Genomic DNA, 19,606 nt, shown 5'->3' on the forward strand with positions numbered 1-19,606 from the left:
CATAACATCTGGTGCAAGATAAAGTTAATGGTGCAAGTAAAAAAAACCTCCTTAGTATGAGGGTTATCGGAGTGTAAGTGGTTTCAAACTGCTCCGAAAGGTCTCGAGAGACGGAGCTGAAACCACAGCTGTGGGAAGGCCGTTCCAGATGCAAACAACACTTGCATGTTTGTGTCGTTATACTAATCTAACGGATACCAGTTTCCTTACCAGAATAGATGATGTTCAAGGAAGACTTCCTTTCGTAATTACACGATGAAACGATCTTTTATCCCGAGTTTATATGTAAACAAGCGATCGAAAACATCATCACATAGTCGCAGCAGTCAGTCGACATCAGCGGAACGCCACGACACATCTGACGGAGCGGTCCAGGCAGATGAAGACATCAAAGGTACGTTGCCGTTACCATTGGAGGAGCGAAACTCTGCTGCTGCTTGCTTGCTGCACTGCGCTTGTCAATTTGTCAGCGCTGCAGTGAAGTGGTGTTGCCTGTTGAGAGAGGTTACTGTCTCTAATCTACGTTGTGGCTATTCCGTTGAGTCCCAGCAGAACAAGAATAATAAATACATGTAAATACAGTTCTGTACTTGATGGAAGCAGTTTGTGGTTTTATGGAGGAAACTCCCAGCTCAGTAAGCTCAAAAGTTGCTGCCACTAAATTCCCTTGGGATGAAACAGTCAACACCTACAAATTTTTACAGGACAATATGATTGACGTGGGTGGAGTAATAGTACTAGTATTTAATAGTATAGTTCTATGACGTGTTACACGTGTGAATTGTGTGTGTGTGTGGGGGGGGGGGGGGTAGGGGTGGGGCTCTAAAATTTCCTCAGACTACTCTTAATTACTTAATTGAGACCATTAATACTAAACGTGTCGTAGAGAACTGAAGAGATGATGTTAGTATGTTACACTTCAACTTACAGTCTGGTTGTAGCTTGGGTAGGAACACATGTGAGCATGGTCGTGAACAATAAATATTTGGGCCAGGTACTCGGTGAAGTTGTTAGAAACAATTTCCATGGCAATGAATGGCTATGACATTGCAATTGGGTACTCTATTCAGAACAACTCATAAATCTGTGTCATACGTCATGAAGTCCCACAATATTATAGGGACTGCTCGACTGGCAGTTTTCCTATTGATAATGAAATTTTATCATATCAGAAGATAATTCTGCACCATATCTTTCAAAGATGATAATTTTTGGTACCTGAATTTGTACTTCTTCATATGTAGTTCTAACTCTGCACGTTCATTATGACAGAAGCTAGAAGTGCCGTGTTTGAACTTTGCAGTTTTGCAGAATTATATAGCACACTCTGTAATGTGCAATGCTGTGTTTTGTAGTACGAATGACTGCAATGTTGTCATGATGTTACGAACCCCATCCTCTTTACTTCAGACCATGATCTTCCATCTGAAACCAAGGCATCTCTGATCTACCTGAAATCTCTCTTCAACGTCCACCATTTTGAAGAACGTGTACCACCAATCTTTCTCAAACATCAGCTGTACAGTATCATACACTGTAAGACACAAGTTGATAAAGAAGTGGTAAGAATGGTGTCTCTGTCTGTGTTTCATATCATATGACATAGAGCAAACATCCCCACCTGTAATACTACAGTAATACACCACAGATATTGGCAAAAAGAATTTCATTTTTTATGTATATGGCCATTTTTACAATCAGTGGTGTAAAACACAGTGTTGGCACTAATTGGTGTATAACTTTCTTATACACTGACAGATATGCATTATTTTTTCTCACAAACTTACCACCCACAGTGTCTACCTTGGGTACCTTAATGAACTTTCCTCTCTTTTTCTTTCAGATGTGGCAGGCACTTACATGCTTGAAATCCAATACTTTTGGTGTACTCATTCTGACATAGTATTTTTGTCAGAGCTAGCATATTAAATTGTGTATTCCTTTTCGTTATTTTTGTTGTTGTTGTGATAGACAGGTATCCAGCATTAAGAACTATTATGTTTACCAGGTTCTGCTTTGTCTTCTTTAAAGACTGAAATTGTCCAAACTTTATGTTTCGGAGGTGACATTTTCCGTTAACAATTAACCCCTCTTTTGAGTTAGCTCTTGTTCACAATTATAAAATTCAACTTTGCTAATTTCCATCAAAACAGAATAGTAATCAATCTGACTTAACTTTGATCCAAAGATTATTTAATTCAAATAGCTTATCATTTTTTGGTGAGCGTTTATAAATTTATGTAACTTTTCCGTTAACATTTCTGTCACCTCCGAGACAATAGATTTATGTATTTGATTTTTTTATTCTTGACATCAGTTATACATTACATTTGCAAAAATGTAACATATCCCCTCACATTATCTCTGAAGGAAGGTAGTAGAAATATAGCCTGTTGTTTTCATTTTGGAGCAATTTACAATTTTCCGTTAACACTTGTCACCTCCGAAACAATTGTCACCTCCGAAACAACAAGCATATTATATTTGATAATTTCTCGAAGACAAAGCAATTTTGTTTGATTCTGTCCAAGTGACAGGAATCTCTTTTGGATGAAAATAGTAATATGGCAACAGGAAGTGAGAATTTTCTAGAGATTAATAAAAGATCTAATAAAAACTAAGAATTACTGTTTCGGAGGTGACAAAACACTGTTAACAAGATTTTTTGTTCATTTCTGTTGAAGAGAAACCATATCTTGTACACCAATGGTTTCATTTATTTAAGTAAAATAAGTTTCAATGTAGAGAAATCAACTAACACACTCTCACTCTTTATTTTATTACTAGACTGTATGTTTTAGGGCAAATTTACATTTTTTCACTTTTTTTAACAATGAGAATGCACAAAATACACCCATCTGTTGTATATAAAATATTGTAATCAAGTTCAATTCTCCTGCTTTAGTTAAGTAAACATATAGATGCTTTCATCTTTAGAAGCTTGATTTCCACAAGCAATTTAGTTGTAAAGATTTACCAATCACAGCTTTCCATGTAGGTTGCTTTTCCTTGTGTTTCGGAGGTGACACTGTTTGTTAACACCATATTGTTATGTGATAGTGAAAGGCAAGACTTCAGTTCCTTGTCACTATCTATTAACATTTTCTAATACATTTAATATAGACTACAAAATCATCACAACAGAAGTGACTTTTGTATACATAGCTCACCAGAATTCCCTTGATACCAAAGTGATACATGTACATGTGGCAGTTCATGCATGCTCTAGTCCACAATCTTAAAAAAAAAAGAATGTAAAAAAAAAAAAATCATCAAATAATCAAACTCCACAAAAAGGCCACATGCCTATAGCTGGTGCACAACTTGTTCTTGAATTCTTAGTTGTTGTTTTTCCATGTACAATGTGGTAATCATAAACAAAATTATGTGATTTTTTTTAAATATGACAATAATAATTACATTTTCCAAGTTGAACCAACTGTTTATGACATTGTATTTTTTAAGATTATTGAAGTTCTGTGACAACTAAAGTGAACAGAGGAACAAGTCCCCAGGACTGGAAAGGGAAAGATCCAAAAACAAGATTAGTAGTTCTATCTCAATATAATTTTGATGAGGTGTTTACCTTGTTTTGTTATTATGTTTTATCTTAGAATTTGGCTTTAAGTACTGGAATTTCAAGGAAAAGAAAATGGTTTCTTAAAGGACAAGTCCACCTTCATATACATGTGGATTGAGTGAATGCAACAACATTAGTAGAACACATCATTGAAAGTTTGGGGGAAATTGGACAATCCATTCAAGTTATGGGTTTTTTTTAAGTATCTGCGCAATCACTGCTGGATGAGACGACTACGACAGTGTATGATATCACATGCGTACAATGATATACATGTAAGGAAAATATAATGAATTTCACAAAACTTTACTTTTTGAAAAAAGTGCACATTTCTTCAACTTGCTACTGATGTATTTTAGGGCAATATTATTCACCCTGCCTTCCAAAAGAGAGAAGTCATGTGTTCTTTTGTTATGCAAGAAAAGTGAAAATACAGTATGTTGAATTTTCTTGATACTTTCTCTATATCCTTGCACACATGTGACATCACAAGCTATAGAAGTCTTCTCATTCAGCTTTGACTGAGCAGAAACTTCAAAAATTCATAACTCTGGAACGGATTGCCTTACTTTCCTCAAACTCTCACTGATGCGTTTTACTATTATTGCTGTATTTACTCAACCCTCACGTCTATTGAGGTGAACTTGTCCTTTTCCAGTTTTGGTCCCTTATAGGTTTATTTGAGACCAGTTTGTGTCCGGGACCTTCTGTGAAGTTGATGGGGAAACTTACTGAACAAAAACAAATTTTCCCCTCAAGTTCACAGAAAAGCATTATGCTGCTCTCTTCAGCTGAGAAACACAAACTGTTGTCTTAACCAAATTGTAAAAACCTGTTAAAGATTAGTATGAATTACAATCTCAAACAAAATATGAGCTGGTATCCATTATCATGAAAGAGAATAACTAAACAAGATAACAAGTAAGAACTGAAAGAAAGAGCTTATATTTGAAAATTACAGCCATGAGGAAAGATATGAATGTTCACTAAATAGTTAACACCTGAGAAGTTGGGTTGTCTCTGTGTTGTGTCACCTCAAAAATAACAAAATGGTTTTTCTTATCTTATACTTTTTACTCTCAAAAGTGACTAATATGATTTGCAGGTAATTTTCAAGCAATTCAGAAAGATACATAAAATATTTTTAGTAATGTCCACAGTTTAAATGAATCTGGTGTATAGAAAATTTATCCCAGATGAACCAAACACCTTTCACCAGTATTATAACATTTGTATGGTGGCTATCAAGGATGATGAAGAATTCATGAACATCCTTGAATTAATCTATTTATAAAACTATGTGCAAACAAAAACGTACACAAGTCAAATAATTTTTGCTTTTGGTATTCATACCGTATGTCCCCACCAAAAAACTATGTACAGTGGTACCCTCCGCAACGATAACTTTAAAGATAGTGAATCAATCTAAAATACAATTTGAGGGATTGAAACTATAACTCATTGCCCACACCTTACAGAAACCCCCATTAAATTTGCTTCAGAGGTCAAAGAGAATTGAGGATTTTTGTAGAGCATGTGAGGAATCCCTTCCCTCCAAGTTCTGTATATTGTGTTTACACATTAATATGCAGTTCTAAGAGCATCCAAGTGCTGAACTTGGAAGAATCAGACTCCTGACATCCTTTACAACAATCCACATTTCTTTGAGATCACTTAACCAAATTGACTGGGGCTTCCTGCAAAATAGAGCTAAGATGTTATGATTTAAGACCCCAAAGTACAAGTTAGCTGATTTAATCATATTGGGTGTTATCAATGCAGAAGTCTAATTGTAAATTTGTTGGGGGGGGGGGGGGACATACTATATGAATACTTGAACACAATGTTAACATTGAATGTCACCTCCGAAACAAAGTTATTTTTCCCTGGTGTTGTGGAATAAAATGTTCTGAGAGCAAAGAAACATTACTAAAATTATCTTACACCCTCATTTCAATTTAAGGTAGAAAATGGAATGCCATGTTCCTTCAGGTTACGATGTCTAGCTTATGTCCATCATATTCTTACTGTAAATGAATATTCCAACACAATGTTAACATTAAATGTCACCTCCGAAACGAAGTGATTCTTCCCTGGTGTTGTGGAATAAAATGTTCTGAGAGCAAAGAAACATTACTTAAATGATCTCACACCCTCATCTCAATTTAAGGTAGAAAATGGAATACCATGTTTCTTCAGATTACAATATTTAGCTTACATCCTTTGTCCAAATGGAAGGCAAACTAGCGGTACCCATGCTAATTAATGAAGTGTAAAAAAACACTTGTTCTGTTTGGTTTATCTGCTTCAAACAGGAGTTAATTTCTTGTTCTCGAGTTATAATTATTAGAAACATTGATAAAAAGAAGAAGTTTTTGTGTTATTGCCACTTATTCTAAAAAAAGTGAGTGTTAATATTAGTGTCACCTCCGAAACATTCTAATATGTTAACTGTCACCTCCGAAACATCCATGTGTGAAAAATCCAAGTTTTAAAGAAATGATTGGAATTTCATTTAACCTACATAGGAAGGTAGCCCTTCTTAAAGACTTGTTATAGTAAGAGTTTGACATGGCCTGCCCTCCAATAAATAGTTAAAATCTTAAAAATTACATGTCAATTGGCATTTTTAGCAAAAATTTATAGATCTCATGTATTTTTTTAAAAATTCACTTTATATTCAACCCCCAAATAGTTCTGATTCACAAACTATATATTGTTGTTAACCATATAAACTTTGCATGGTGAAGTTTGACTACAGAGTTTTGTCAATATGGTGCAATTTATGAAAGCAAAATTTTGCTTAAATTTACTTCAGGTGCCAGGGTTTTCCTTAAATTACACCAATAACCCTTCAGCTTTAAGGTCTGAAATGTTATTTTTTCAAAAATTTGAATACTTTCAAACAGGAATCAAACAGAATAATGAAAAAATATTTTGTTTGAAATTTTGACCCTCCGAGTACAAAAGTTACACCACTGATCGTAAAAAAGGCCATATACAATGACCTAAACCAGATTAAAAGTTGGCTCCTCATTGTACCAGTGGTTGTTTCAGGTAAGATATCAGCAATTAGAGCCTTATGTCAAGGATTTGAAGCAATTTTATATCCATTCAATAATGATGACTTCAGTCATATCCTGTTTGACACTGAAGAGTTAAGTTTCAGATAGTCAAATCAAGCAGTAGTCAAACTCACTTTCTGTATGATATTTCTAATATCTTTTTTAGTTTGTGAACATCCCTCTTATTTCTTTGTATTGTATTTGTAAACATTGATTCTACTGTGGTGTTATAGTTTCTGTGATAATTCATGACTTTAAAAAAAAATTGAATTCAGATTCGAAAACATGATACATGGCGAACTTATCTTATTTTGGTTCTCCTGAATGAGCAATTTAGAACTTGATATGAAATATGAAAAAAAGGTCCCATTTTAGGGATTGATAATTTTAATTCATTGCATCCTCTTGAATAGCCAATCATTTGACTCAGTGCAACACTTTGAACACAAGCTATGCCTTTTTGACTTTCTCCACATAATTCTATTGCTTCCCATTCAGCATTTGAGCTTATAAATAAATACATGTACAACTTCTCTTGGGGATTGAGTATCATTTTAGTAGTAAGTTCTTCTGACATTTTTTTGGTAACAAATATATATATATATATATATATATATATATATATATAATGTTATTATATACATAATTTCTGAATGGTAAGCAATGTACTGTGCCTTGATAATATGAAACTCAGGAGATCATGCAATATTGTGCATTTGTAGGAGACCATGATTTCATTCCCAGGTCAATTGCTCCCTGCAGTGTTTAACACTGTTATTGATGTTGATGGTAAACTTTAATGTATTTTTGCAGGATGAACTGAGGGAGAAGAAAGAGATCAAACTCTTCAGATTTGGAAAGGACGTTGATGAATTCTGCATTGTGTTTGTGGACGACTATTGCGACCATGTGCGAAAAATAGCCAGTGGCCTCAGCCTATCACCTGTTATTGAACGCTTCTTATCAGAAATCATCAAAAAGTTGAATAATATAACTTTCACCCGCCAGACCTTGTGTGATGTTCATGGATTCAAGGACCAAGAGATCGGGTAAATCACACTGCTGTTTGCACATTTCCTTGATTGATTTCATCATGTGTGCAAGGGTTTTTCACCCCTCCTAAAGTGTACATGAGATATGCAAAAGACTACAAAAAAAAAGAAGAAGAAAAAAAAAAAAACTTGCTTCACTTAGGACTCCCGGAGTGAATTTCAATAAGAAGCTCGGTCCAGTTTCCTTTCCCACCTAAAGCTTCACACAGTACAGCTAATCACTACTTAATTCGATCGTAATCTTTTTTAATCACTAGCACAATGGACATTATGCCATTGCCATTTTTTGTGTTCAGGCATCAATGTTTGCCATACATTATTGTATAAGCTGTTATTTTTGTGAGGGTTTAATTTTTACAACTCTCAAATCATTAGTGGATTGTGAATTTAACGATACACAAAAAGTTGCTATGCGCTAGTGTAAAGGTGCACTTATAATAGCCCCTGTGTCAATTTGCGAAAGCAACATCTAGCCAAAAAGCCCTTGACCTCCTTATTCACAAAAATTATATCTGTCTGCTAAAATTTATTTAACTTATACGACATTGACTTTATCTTGAACCTTTTTGTTTTGACAAGTTTTTGATTTCACTTTTTTCTCGATCCAAGTGATATTTTTTTTCTTTGTTGTTGTTGTTTAATCCAGACAGTTAGTGAATGCTGGTTTGTTGACAGCCAGAGATGTGGGATCCTGGTGGCTGTCCATCCCTGGGGCTGGAGTCTTCATGAAGAACTTCTCTAAAGGTATGACAGGAACAGGTTCTTATTGGCAGCTCTGCGCCTGTCTAATATAAAACTAGTTTTAAATAGTAGAGTGTACATTGTATGTGCCAATGTGTAGCGGGTTGCTTTAGTTTGTACCAGCTGAACTATTTGACAATGCTAATAATAATATACTTTCCACTCTGATATGTTATTCCTCTCTTCACATTGTCTTCATAGGTGCTGTACACTAGAAGACACTGTCATATTATTACAATCATTTAGAAGAGGCTGCGTCACTTGATACCACTGTAGCATAAAAAAGGTGTAGTTAAAAGATGTAAAGAAAACCTGAATATTGAATTGCATTAATATTTAATCGTTAAATCAAAAAGTTGTTTAAAATGATAAGTGGTAAGCACCATGTGGTGCCATACATGTATATCCGTATTTGTCTTCATTGTATCATTAATTTCAATTGTCTAGGAAAGGATTTTATATTGGCCACTGTGTATGATCTTGTATATAATGAAGTACATTCAGTAGAAAAGTAGGTTATGCCTTTGTTACATCTTATGACTGTTTTATGTAATGACGCATGAAAAGACCAAACACTAATTGTCCCCGCCGAACGAGTTCGAGCAGGGGACTATGAAACGGGCTCCGTACGTGTGTGTGTCCGTGTGTCTGTGTGTGTGTCCATGTGTCCGTGTGTATGTGTGTCCGTCCGTGTGTGATCAAAATGTTCAATTTGCTACTTCTCTGTCATTTATGAGCCAATTTTGATTCTGTTTGCTTTGTATGATAGCACTACATGGGAGCTTTGAAACTTCTATACAGAATTTCAGTTGTGACCTTTGACCTTGGCCTTTGACCTATATTGTACAGTTTGCTACAAAATGCTACTCCTTTGCCATTTCTAACCCGATTTCGATTCCGTTTGCTTTATGTGATGGCACTAGGTGAGGGCTTCAAAACTTCTACACAGAATTTTGACCTTTGTACATTTTGCTACAAAATGCTACTTCCGGCAGGGACATATATTACGCACCGCGTAATTTCTACTTTTCCTTGTTGATAATTTCCTTCTTTTTTTTTTTCTTCTTTCTTTAAAACAACAACACACTTTCTGTATCAACTGTGATGCTGAATGTTTGACATTAAAAGAAAAATTGCTTATTTCCATCCTGCATTTTTGTATGTTGAGTGACTGCAAGTAACTCACAATTCATGAAATATTCTGACTACATAATCATGTCTCTTTTCTGTATATCTCTTGTCAAGGTAAGAAGTTATGTTGGGACATTTTGTTTAGACACAATGGATTCAATGTAGATGAATTTTAGATGTCTTTATAGAATTATTATCTATGACAGGAAGGGAGGCTGTCCTCAGAGCAATACGGAAATCCAGGTACAGAGAGATTCTACAAAAGGTGAGTGAACAAATTTTGTCATGTTTTGTTTTATTTGAAGATCTTGGTGTTTAATAAGCACTCCACTAGCCTTATTGCAGTTGTCATCCAATGCTAAGTCACACTGTGACATCTCTTGTGGTTTATTCTGTTTAGAGGAAAGATAAAGCAAGGACTAGCATTGCAACAATTTCAAGGTTATGTCTTAGGAAGACATAGAGTCATGGACAGTAAGAAGAGCATGAACTCTCTGTTATCAGTGAGAAATCAGATAGAGTCAGATAATTTGAAAGATATATAGCACATTAGTTGTAGTGCCATGTGTATGAAGAAAAGTTGATGCATATACCGAATTCATAAATATTTGATTCTTAAGAACTAAAATGTTGTTGAAGCTGTTTTAGTAGATATATTGTTCCATTCCCACCCCCCGAAAAAAAAGAGAGAAATAATAAAGTAATGTATCTTACCCATGCAGATTACATAATTTCCCATTTTGGCTCTGAGGAATAACACAAATTGCATGTATTTCTTCCAATGCACAGGAATTAGAAGGAAGAAAACTGCAGGCAGTGAAGAAGCTTGGAATGATGTACCTCATTCATGATATCATCGGTGCTGAGCTAGTCAGAACGTAAGTATTCAAGGATGTCATTGTCTACACTATGACCGTGATACTAGTGATTGTAAGCGGAGTTTGCATTTGTTATTCTATGAAATACTAAATAAGTAATGTATTTTTTATCGGAGCATATGTTAAGAAATAAAAGAAGAATGTTGCAGACATTGATTCCATGATATCCAGTTACTATAGCTGCAAGTACACTTGAAGAGACTTATCTTCCTGGACACAAATGCGGTTTGGGCTGAAATGTTCATATGGTCCACTTCTGGTTGGTGTGTGTTCAGATATCTAAACTTATTCCAGGTTTTCTGGTTTTATATACATTAATTCCTCTGTGTAACATCTTGTTCAGATCATCTATCACAAGATATGTTAGAATAATTGGTAAAAGTCCCTTGTTATATATTCTGAGTATGAGTTGAAAATGATGGCCAGAAAGAAATTGCCATTTGGTAGAGAAGTAAGTGAAGTGGATGAGTATCAGATGCAGTGAGTAAAGAGTGGTGTACAGTGTATTTGTTTTTCTATGGTATTTTCAGGATCAAGACAACATCGGGAACGTTGTTACGCCTTGATGAGTAAGAAAATGCTGAGACAGCCAGTAGCTCAAAGAGCTGTACTATCTCTAGAGTAGTCTTGCCATGATGTACACAGGAATAGTTTTCTATTCTATTTTGAATGGGAATTTACTCCAAAGATGTGGACTGAGTGAATGTAAAATGTTTGTAAAACACACCAATGCAGCTCAGGAAAATCACATCTGTTCTGAAGTTATGAAGTTGTAAAGTTTTGATGAAGTCATCACATGATAAATATGAACAAAATAGAGAAAAAATTCCATAAAATGTATTATTTTAATGAACATTATTCATCTGCTCTCTAAATTAGCTAGGTCGATAGCTGTTTCATCATGCTGGAAAAATGAATATTTCTCTTGATATTGTTAATGCCCTCTTGATGGCACATGAGTTTAATCAAAGCTTTCATGATTCATAACTCTGAGCACATGATTAAATTTCTTCAAACTTCAGTGATGTGTTCTACAAATAGTTCTGCATTCACTGTATCCACATATATTTAAGGTGAATTCCTCTTTTGTGCTATGAAAGAAGTTCTTTAATCTTGTTAGTAAATTCATATTATGTGACTTTAGAATCTTTTCTGTTTCTTTTGTATAAGAATTAAAAAAAAAAAATTCCAGGTGGGTAATGATGGAGGGCAAGACAGATTAGATTATTTTCGAAGTGTCATTAGTGTCTGATAGAATTAATGAGTCCTATGATAGGCAAGTTCGCAGTTATGAATGGCTCGCAATGACCTCTAAACCACAGCCTTTACAAAAAAAAAAAAATAATAATTGACTTTTCAGTTTGACTACAAGACCAGATTAAAACAACCAAAGAGAAAGTGGTAATTTACATGTAAGTGCTGAATGAATGACTGAGGTTAATTTGGTTGAAAAGCATGAACATTCACCTGCACATTCCGATATGCACCTAGTTCACACAGGAATCTTTATAACCTATTTTTCATGCATACTTATCCAGTTATTCAAATACCAGTACCTCAGTAACAAGTCAAATTCAAGAAGTCAGCAATACCAATACCAAGTATACTCAGGCAGGTGTCTATGGACAGGGGTGGATCCAGGAATTCTGTAAAAGGGGGTGCCTTTTCAAAATTAAAAGGGGGGGGGGGGGGGGGGGGGTGTGCCCAGTGTTCCAGCCTGGATCTGCCACTGATGGAGCTCGTCCCCAATAAGATATACGTATTCAAGCATCTGAAAACTTTTAAGTAATAGAAGAGACATTGTAATTCCGATGCTATTTCAATTTGGGTTGGACTCAACTCTTGTATACCCTTGTAATGTCATCAGGTGTCTGATAAAAGTTTGTGTAAGGTTTTTCACACCAAAGAACTTTTTGACTTTCCTGCATAGAATGTTAACACACATTACAAAGTATATGGATTCTTCTCCTAAATCATTTTGGCAGCAGTTTTTCAACAATAGTGAAGCACAATCATGTACAGTGATTTGCTGTTGCTGTTTTGATATGTTTGATATACATTGTACAGTATCAAGTTGCTTTTTATCTTATCATGTTGTGGAAAGAAGATGAGTGTACTAGTACATGTATTCTAATTACCTCAGGAGACACACATGATTAGTATCTTATGTCACAGTTTATTCAGGGAGTCATCTTTATTTACATGACTGTACTTTCCTGTGTTGACTCAGTATATAATTGTAGTTGAGCACGAAAAAAAGAAAGAAAAAGAAGATAAAATGAATTAAAAGGAATAGGTAAATTATGTTCTGAGCATGACTTCATGACAGGTGTACATGTACACTGTACATGTATTTTGTGCATGTAATCAAAATAATTTTCTCAAAGAAGAAGAGAAAAAAAGAAAAGATTGTTTCTTTAAATAAGTTATTCTGTTTTGTTTAACATTTAGACTGCGCAGTGTAGTGTCTTGACTTACATTGTAAAACTTGTCAGCTTCATGTATCCATGGACATTATGCTACCAGTAGTACTGTATGTGCTGGTATAATACATTTGTACAGTGCAGCTACTGTTTGCCAATCAAATGGGAATGTTTGCTTACTTCATGCAAATGCAAGGATAGTACAGATCCATTCCAAAGACCTTTATCTTACAGTGGCCTTTGTAGGATCTGCTTCCCCCCCCCCCCCCACCACCACATCATTGTATTACTCAGTAGATATGACGTTCTTACCTGTACAAGTACATGGATTAAGGTTAACTTTTTTATCATGTTTGTGTGTGAGTGTGGCGTACATCATTACTGCGTTGTACTAAAACAATGGACCTACTTTGTACTCTTGTAATTATTTGGTGCTGTTTTCAGTGATCAAGAACGTGATACCTCAATTACTCCAGATATGGTCCTTTATACTTCTTAGCATCATTGGTAAAATCATTGTGTAGTACATGTCAAATGACAGATTTACTCATAGTCAAGTGAAAGACACATTCTGTATATGAGCAGTATATACATGTAGAAGTTCTCTTTGTCATTATTATCAAGGAGGAACACGTGTGATTCCCTCAACAATGAAACTGGTCGGATAGAAATTCTTTTTCATCTCCACTCCTGTCAGTTTCCTGATGTCAGTTGAGTATACAGTGCACTCCTGTTGTAATGAACATGGTTAAATAACAACTTTTTTTTGTTACAGCGAAGTAAAAATTCAGGTCACAAAATTATCATCTATGTATCATTTTATATTTTACTCTTCAGCTGGAAGACCAGCTTAACGTAGCTGAATATGGGCTATCCAGCCATCATCTCAGATGGAAATGAACAAACAAACAAAGTTACATGAAATTTCGATATGACAAAAGAAAACTTCGGGTCTTTCGTTATAACATGAGTGCGCTGCATGTCTCTGTGTGACTTGGTGAGATACTCTCATAGACAGGGAGTGCTTCAAGATACCAGGAAGAGCAGTGGTCTTCAAATATCTTTCTTCAAATACACCCATGTATCTTTCTTTCTTTCTTTTTTAATCAGGGACATTTTTTTTTCATATTCTACATGTAATGTACTAATGGTGTCCACTGGATTGTTGTTGGTGGTACCTCTAATAATTTTTCTCAGTGTGAAACACAAAATGTTTAATTTATTTGTGTGCATGTGTATACATAATACATGTGTACTGTCTTTTGTTCTAATTGTTTAAATTTAGATTTATATGAAACTTGTTGATTTATTTTGGTGCAGGTCCTTACACCTTGAAGTAATTCAACATGTGATTTACCATCATGTGATTAACACTTGAATAATAAGTGTTGAGCATGTGTGCTTCTTTGTAATACAATGTACAGCCAATGAGCATAGCCAAAGGGCCTGCAACATGCAAACTGACATGTATTAATTTGTGTTGATGCTCCTGGCAATGATTCATACAATACAGTACATACAAAACCTTCATTTATTCCTTGTGAAGGAAAAACATTTTAATAAATATCATTTACAAGTGCTTACGCTCAAGTCAGAAATTGTGAAACTTGTATTGAAGTCAGTCTGTTCAACACTTCTTTGGCATGTACATGTTCATTTATGTCAATTATTTAACTGATTTTCTCTTCATTTTTACTTTGCAATCATTACTTCATGATGTTTACTCTGTCCTTTGTGTGTGTTTTCATGTGACAAGCATGCATATCATTTAACGTGCAAGAGATCAGGCAATCAAACATAATATGACAGCAAGTCAATTCAGATTAAACACATCATTTATACCATAAATTAACATCCTTCATAACAAAATAGTTTCACATCAAAAATATCGTTGGACTTGAGAAAAGAGATACAATGTATTTGAGATAAACCTTGGTATTTGAAACAAATTGTATTTTTTACTTTTTAGCTAAGTCACTTTATTCTGCAGGTAGCACTTGTTTGTTGTGTGTTCGTTTTTGTTGCTGTTCTGAAAGTTCTGTTTTGTTACTTCGTTATATCTATTACAATTCCCATGAACGGAAAATCCTGTCAGCACATGTAGTATCATATCAACACTCCAATATAAAAATTATCTACCAACATTTCTTTTGTTTTTTTTCTTCTTCCTGTGGAGAAAGTAGTTGAGCCATTGTGGAAGGTTAAGATCAACGTGTGCTTGTGTAAGCGATAATCTATTTTATGTTCTCCTTGACTACAACTGTGTAATCTATTGTTATCGCCACTACTTATCAGATGGGTCACTGGATAAGGGTATAGTTGTTCTAGATGCTGTGATCACTGTTCACTGTACAGGTAGTCCTATCCAATCTACACTTCAAGCAGTCTACCATCGCCCATTGGTTAAACAGGAAACCTGTGTTATATACTGCATATGCCATATATTTGGTGAGTCTGAATTTTTGCACGTTGAGACTTCCTGACAATTTAATTCGCGATCCACTGAACTGAACGTGCACGTCTCCTTCATATCAGGATCAGAGTCAATACATGTATTTTTGTGTGTCTTTAAATTCGCAAAAATTCTAAATTTGCAAATGCATGTATAAAAACCTCACGAAATATTTGGCATGTACAGTAATTTCTGTAGGACTCTGAATTATAAAGGTGAAAGTCTATCAAGATATTATAGTTATTTAGTACAATACTACTACAACATTACATGTGCATTCATGCACAGTGAGAAAAGGACTTCAGTGATACAGAGAATAAACAAGCAGCTTGTAGGCACTTACTGTAGGAAAAGTTTTATAATAAATTTTCACAGTAAGAATCATAATGCAACTTAAAACACACACACGTACACACAGAAACAAAACAGAACCAGTGATTCAAAAGCATGTGAAGTGGATTCTTATCATTTACAAACTCAGACAAGTGAAATCCTTTCGCTATACACTGTTTCTATATTACAGGTTTCAAAAATGTTGAATTAAAAAAAAAAAAAAAACAAGCAAGAGAAACAAGTTTGGTATAACAAGCTTGACGTACATTGTATCAGTTTTCATTATAGTAAAATGTACAGTACTGAATTTGTTTCAATAAAACAAAGTAAACTTGTTAACACACACATATCCAGGCAAAACACTGAATTGCCATAAAACCCATATATTTTGGTTTCAAAATATTGTGACTGGTTGACAATTCCACAACATCCTGATCCATTATACATGTACATTTGGAATATAATTTGTACATGTGGACTTGCATTGTGACTGTACCCTACAAACAATAGGAACACATGCTAGTAAAATACCGTTTGGTACTGTATGGTATGGCTACAAGTACAAGTCATGATTTTTGTTTCCCCTGAGTAAAAATACATCAGCCAAGGATTGTCCAATATCTTCATCAGAGATAAAGTTTTGATTTACTCTTTTTTCTTTTTTTTTTACATAGTATTATTAACATACATCTATGTACGACATTTGTAAAAGCAAAACCACTTTCCTCCAAACAATGGGTGAGACTTTTGTGCTGTACAAGCTGTTATTTTTGCCTACAGATATTTTTGTGACAGAGGAGATCACCGACATTTTCGCAAGATGTTTTCTGCGAATTGTGATGCTATCATAAGTGCACTACTACCCTAGCACATGTCAACATTTTCATTTGCAATCTAGTTCATGGTCCAACAGCGATTTTGCGAAATTTGCAAAAATGAAACCCTCCCCAAAACAAAAGCTTATTTGGCACTTGCTGACCATGCAAGCAAACAATGCACACCATTCATGAAGTTTACACTACGATATCTTTATTCAATATCTATGGTTAGATAAATACTGACAAATCTTCTGAAGCTTAAAACATACTGAAAGGTTTTTCCTAAGAATACAATGACCCGTGTACAAATTGCACTCATTTTGGATGAAATGAAAATGTGTTTTGACCGTCAAAGATCCTCTCTGTAGAGAATGCCTCATAGAGAATGAAAAATACTATGGACATGGTGCACAACTTGTGCATTTGATAGCTCCACAGAAGTTACATAATTATATAACTACACATTTTGAATGGGTCCCCATAGATGGTTTCTAACTTACTAATCCTGACCAAGTCTGTTATAGAAACCTTGTGATATGCGATGCATGGCAAACTAAATCAACATTGGTCATGTTATGCTTCTAAGACAAAATTGAATAATCAATGTAAAATCAGAAATACAGTATTCACCAATTGGAGTCAACAGCCTTTTTTTTTTCCCAAGAAATTTTCGCAAATTGCCACTGGCATTCAATTTATATAGTGTAAACAAGTTTCACATCCATTTCAATTTCTGGTTTTACAACTGTACAGTACATGTACTGTTAGTCATTTCTTTGACAGCCTGATAGGTGGTTGCATTATACATGTGTGTTTATGCATGATCATGCAAGCCATATAAGTGTGGAATACATGTATAACCTTTTTTTTTCTTTTTTTGGCAGATATGAATTCGCCAGATGCTAAGCTTTTAATCAATGCATAACTGTCCTAAGTTCACTGCAGAGAAAATATGTTTCAAAAAAAGTTAGAAAACTGAAAAGTTATACACTGTAATGGCAAAGTCAGCTTTACATACATTTCCCCATTTATGATCTCTGACATAAAACGGGTACCGCGGTGATGCACCAATTATTCTCTTATAGGAGTCTTCTGATTTGCTAAAATTTCCCCAACAATTTTGTAACCTGGAACACATTTCACTACTTTTGATGACACTACCGAGCAACAACAAATGCCAACAACATTTTCAGTCGGTCAGGAAGAGTAAAAAAAACAAAGCGCACAATGACCCAAGGCTCAATGAGGTATGAGGACCTTGGTGCATGAGCAGGTTTGTGAAATATCAATGATTGAATCTGCTGTTGCTCAGAATGTTGGAGGATTGATGTTACTGGTGTTGCAATTTCTATCTTGTAACTACAGTATATCCACTGTAGTACTAGCCTTTTGTCAAGGCCCTCTCGCTGTATGGTGAATTGAGCCCAGCTGAGTGGGGTTGCGCGAGGGCCTTTTGAGATCTGCTTCGCATCCTTTTGTTAGCTCTTTGAATTACCGACTTTTGCTCCCCGATTTCGGGAGCAAAAGTCGACCAATCAGCCTGTCTGTCTGCTTGAACCCGATCTGAATACAGTGAATGCACGCCACAGACCTCCACAGATGGTCAGTGGATGCATGCGAACAGGCATGACAACACCTGGGCCAAGGCTGAGGATGTGGGGAGCGCACCATTCCATTGGTCGACCAGAACCCAATAATACAAATATTCAGTAGGGTTCACGTGTAATGAATAATAATGTGTGAAGCAGATCTCAAAAGGCCCTCGCGCTGTCGCGCTCAGCTGGGCTCGCTTCGCTCGCCCATTACAGCGAGAGGGCCATGACAAAAGGCTACTGTACAACTTGCTTAGTATAATATAGTGGGTATGGCATGTTCAACCCCTAAGTCTCTACTTTGGGCTACAAAGAATGATGACTTGGTGAAAGGGTATCTTATGACATGTGGTTAGGGAAGTCATGGGCTTTGAGGAGACTTCAAGGGTGGAAAACAAAGTGTATGCATAGAAAGAGATCTCTGGATGATGATGAGACTTGTGAAGACAACAGCCATGACAATGAAGATGATCAGATGATACAATACTTAATAAACATTCAATCTTATGAAAGGAAAGCTATGAATTCAATGGAACTACCCTGCATGATGTACATACAATTGATGTTTGATGTGGGAGGTGGTTACTGTTATAACACTGGTCTGTTTTAATATAAAACATAATATGCTCCGTTCTAGTCGAGCTCATTACAGCAAAATATGAAGTGTTTGATTGTAAAACAGATTAAGCATCATTTTTAGATAATTTTAAAGTAAGTCCATCATCAGATAGAGTTCCTGTTAGACTGCTCCTGTGAACTTTCACTTGTTATAATGCAAGGAATATGCTTGAAGTTATGATCAAAAATATTTCATGTCTTCTTGTTATTTTCTTTGGTTTTTTTTAACAGCATCGATTACAAATATCTAAAATCAACATTCAACAAAAATTGAGTTTTGAGATCAAACTCTTCATATGTACAATGGAATATTCAATTCCAAATACAACCTTAGTTCATAAAGAAGTCATCCCACAATACACACACACATACACATATTACATAAACACAGAATCATCACAGTTTTTTTGTTTCTTTTAAATGTCTCATTAAGATTACAGAAACTCAAAAGCAGAAAAGAGCAGGAATAAGTAAATGATTCCATGATCTACATGATACAAATATCTGACCATCAATTAAACTCCAATTCAAATTCTGTCATTTGGAACAAGTCAAAATAAAAACACTTCTGCTATAAACCTTACAACAGAGGCAAAAAGAATGATGCATGTGAAAGACTTTAAGAATCTAAATTTTGAAGTGCAACTACTTAGGCACCGGATTAGATATAATATAAATACAAAGATATGTTTAAAATGTATATTCAGTGGAATATATCAAATACACAATAAAAAATGTATAAGTAATATAAAATCTACAACATTTGTGCCTAAAAATATGTTTTGTATGTAAATGCAATTCTAAAGGTCATTCTATTCATCTCCACAGCATTGAGACATGGTATTGAAGACTCACACACATGAATATTATGAAAACCCCACAAGACATCTGCCAGGCAGATCCACGAGAGGGAATGCGGAAGA

The 19,606-nt window shown here is 35.0% G+C and overlaps 1 protein-coding gene across 1 annotated transcript; it reads left to right on the top strand.

Moving 5' to 3' along the window:
- Window positions 1–226: 226 nt before the first annotated feature.
- Window positions 227–11,020, top strand: LOC139729355 (inactive serine/threonine-protein kinase 19-like). The gene is made up of 7 exons (XM_071640284.1): window positions 227–394; window positions 1,411–1,562; window positions 7,459–7,694; window positions 8,344–8,441; window positions 9,776–9,834; window positions 10,359–10,447; window positions 10,978–11,020. Exons 1-7 carry the CDS (start codon window positions 256–258, stop codon window positions 11,018–11,020), a joined length of 816 nt encoding a protein of 271 aa, XP_071496385.1. The 5' UTR covers window positions 227–255.
- Window positions 11,021–19,606: the final 8,586 nt, after the last annotated feature.

Source organism: Diadema antillarum, unplaced genomic scaffold (genome assembly GCF_040938485.1).
Source record: "Diadema antillarum isolate AM-2024a unplaced genomic scaffold, OU_Dant_1.0 seq00000234_RagTag, whole genome shotgun sequence".
NCBI classification, from domain to species: Eukaryota; Metazoa; Echinodermata; class Echinoidea; order Diadematoida; family Diadematidae; genus Diadema; species Diadema antillarum.

What these genes read in the sequence shown, in the direction of transcription:
- LOC139729355 (XM_071640284.1), top strand. Translation starts at nt 256, where the DNA reads ATGAAACGATCTTTTATCCCGAGTTTATATGTAAACAAGCGATCGAAA. An exon ending in TTCAAGGACCAAGAGATCGG is followed by an intron (nt 7,695 to 8,343) that starts GTAAATCACACT and finishes TGTTTAATCCAG; the next exon opens with ACAGTTAGTGAATGCTGGTT. An exon ending in GGTGCTGAGCTAGTCAGAAC is followed by an intron (nt 10,448 to 10,977) that starts GTAAGTATTCAA and finishes TGGTATTTTCAG; the next exon opens with GATCAAGACAACATCGGGAA.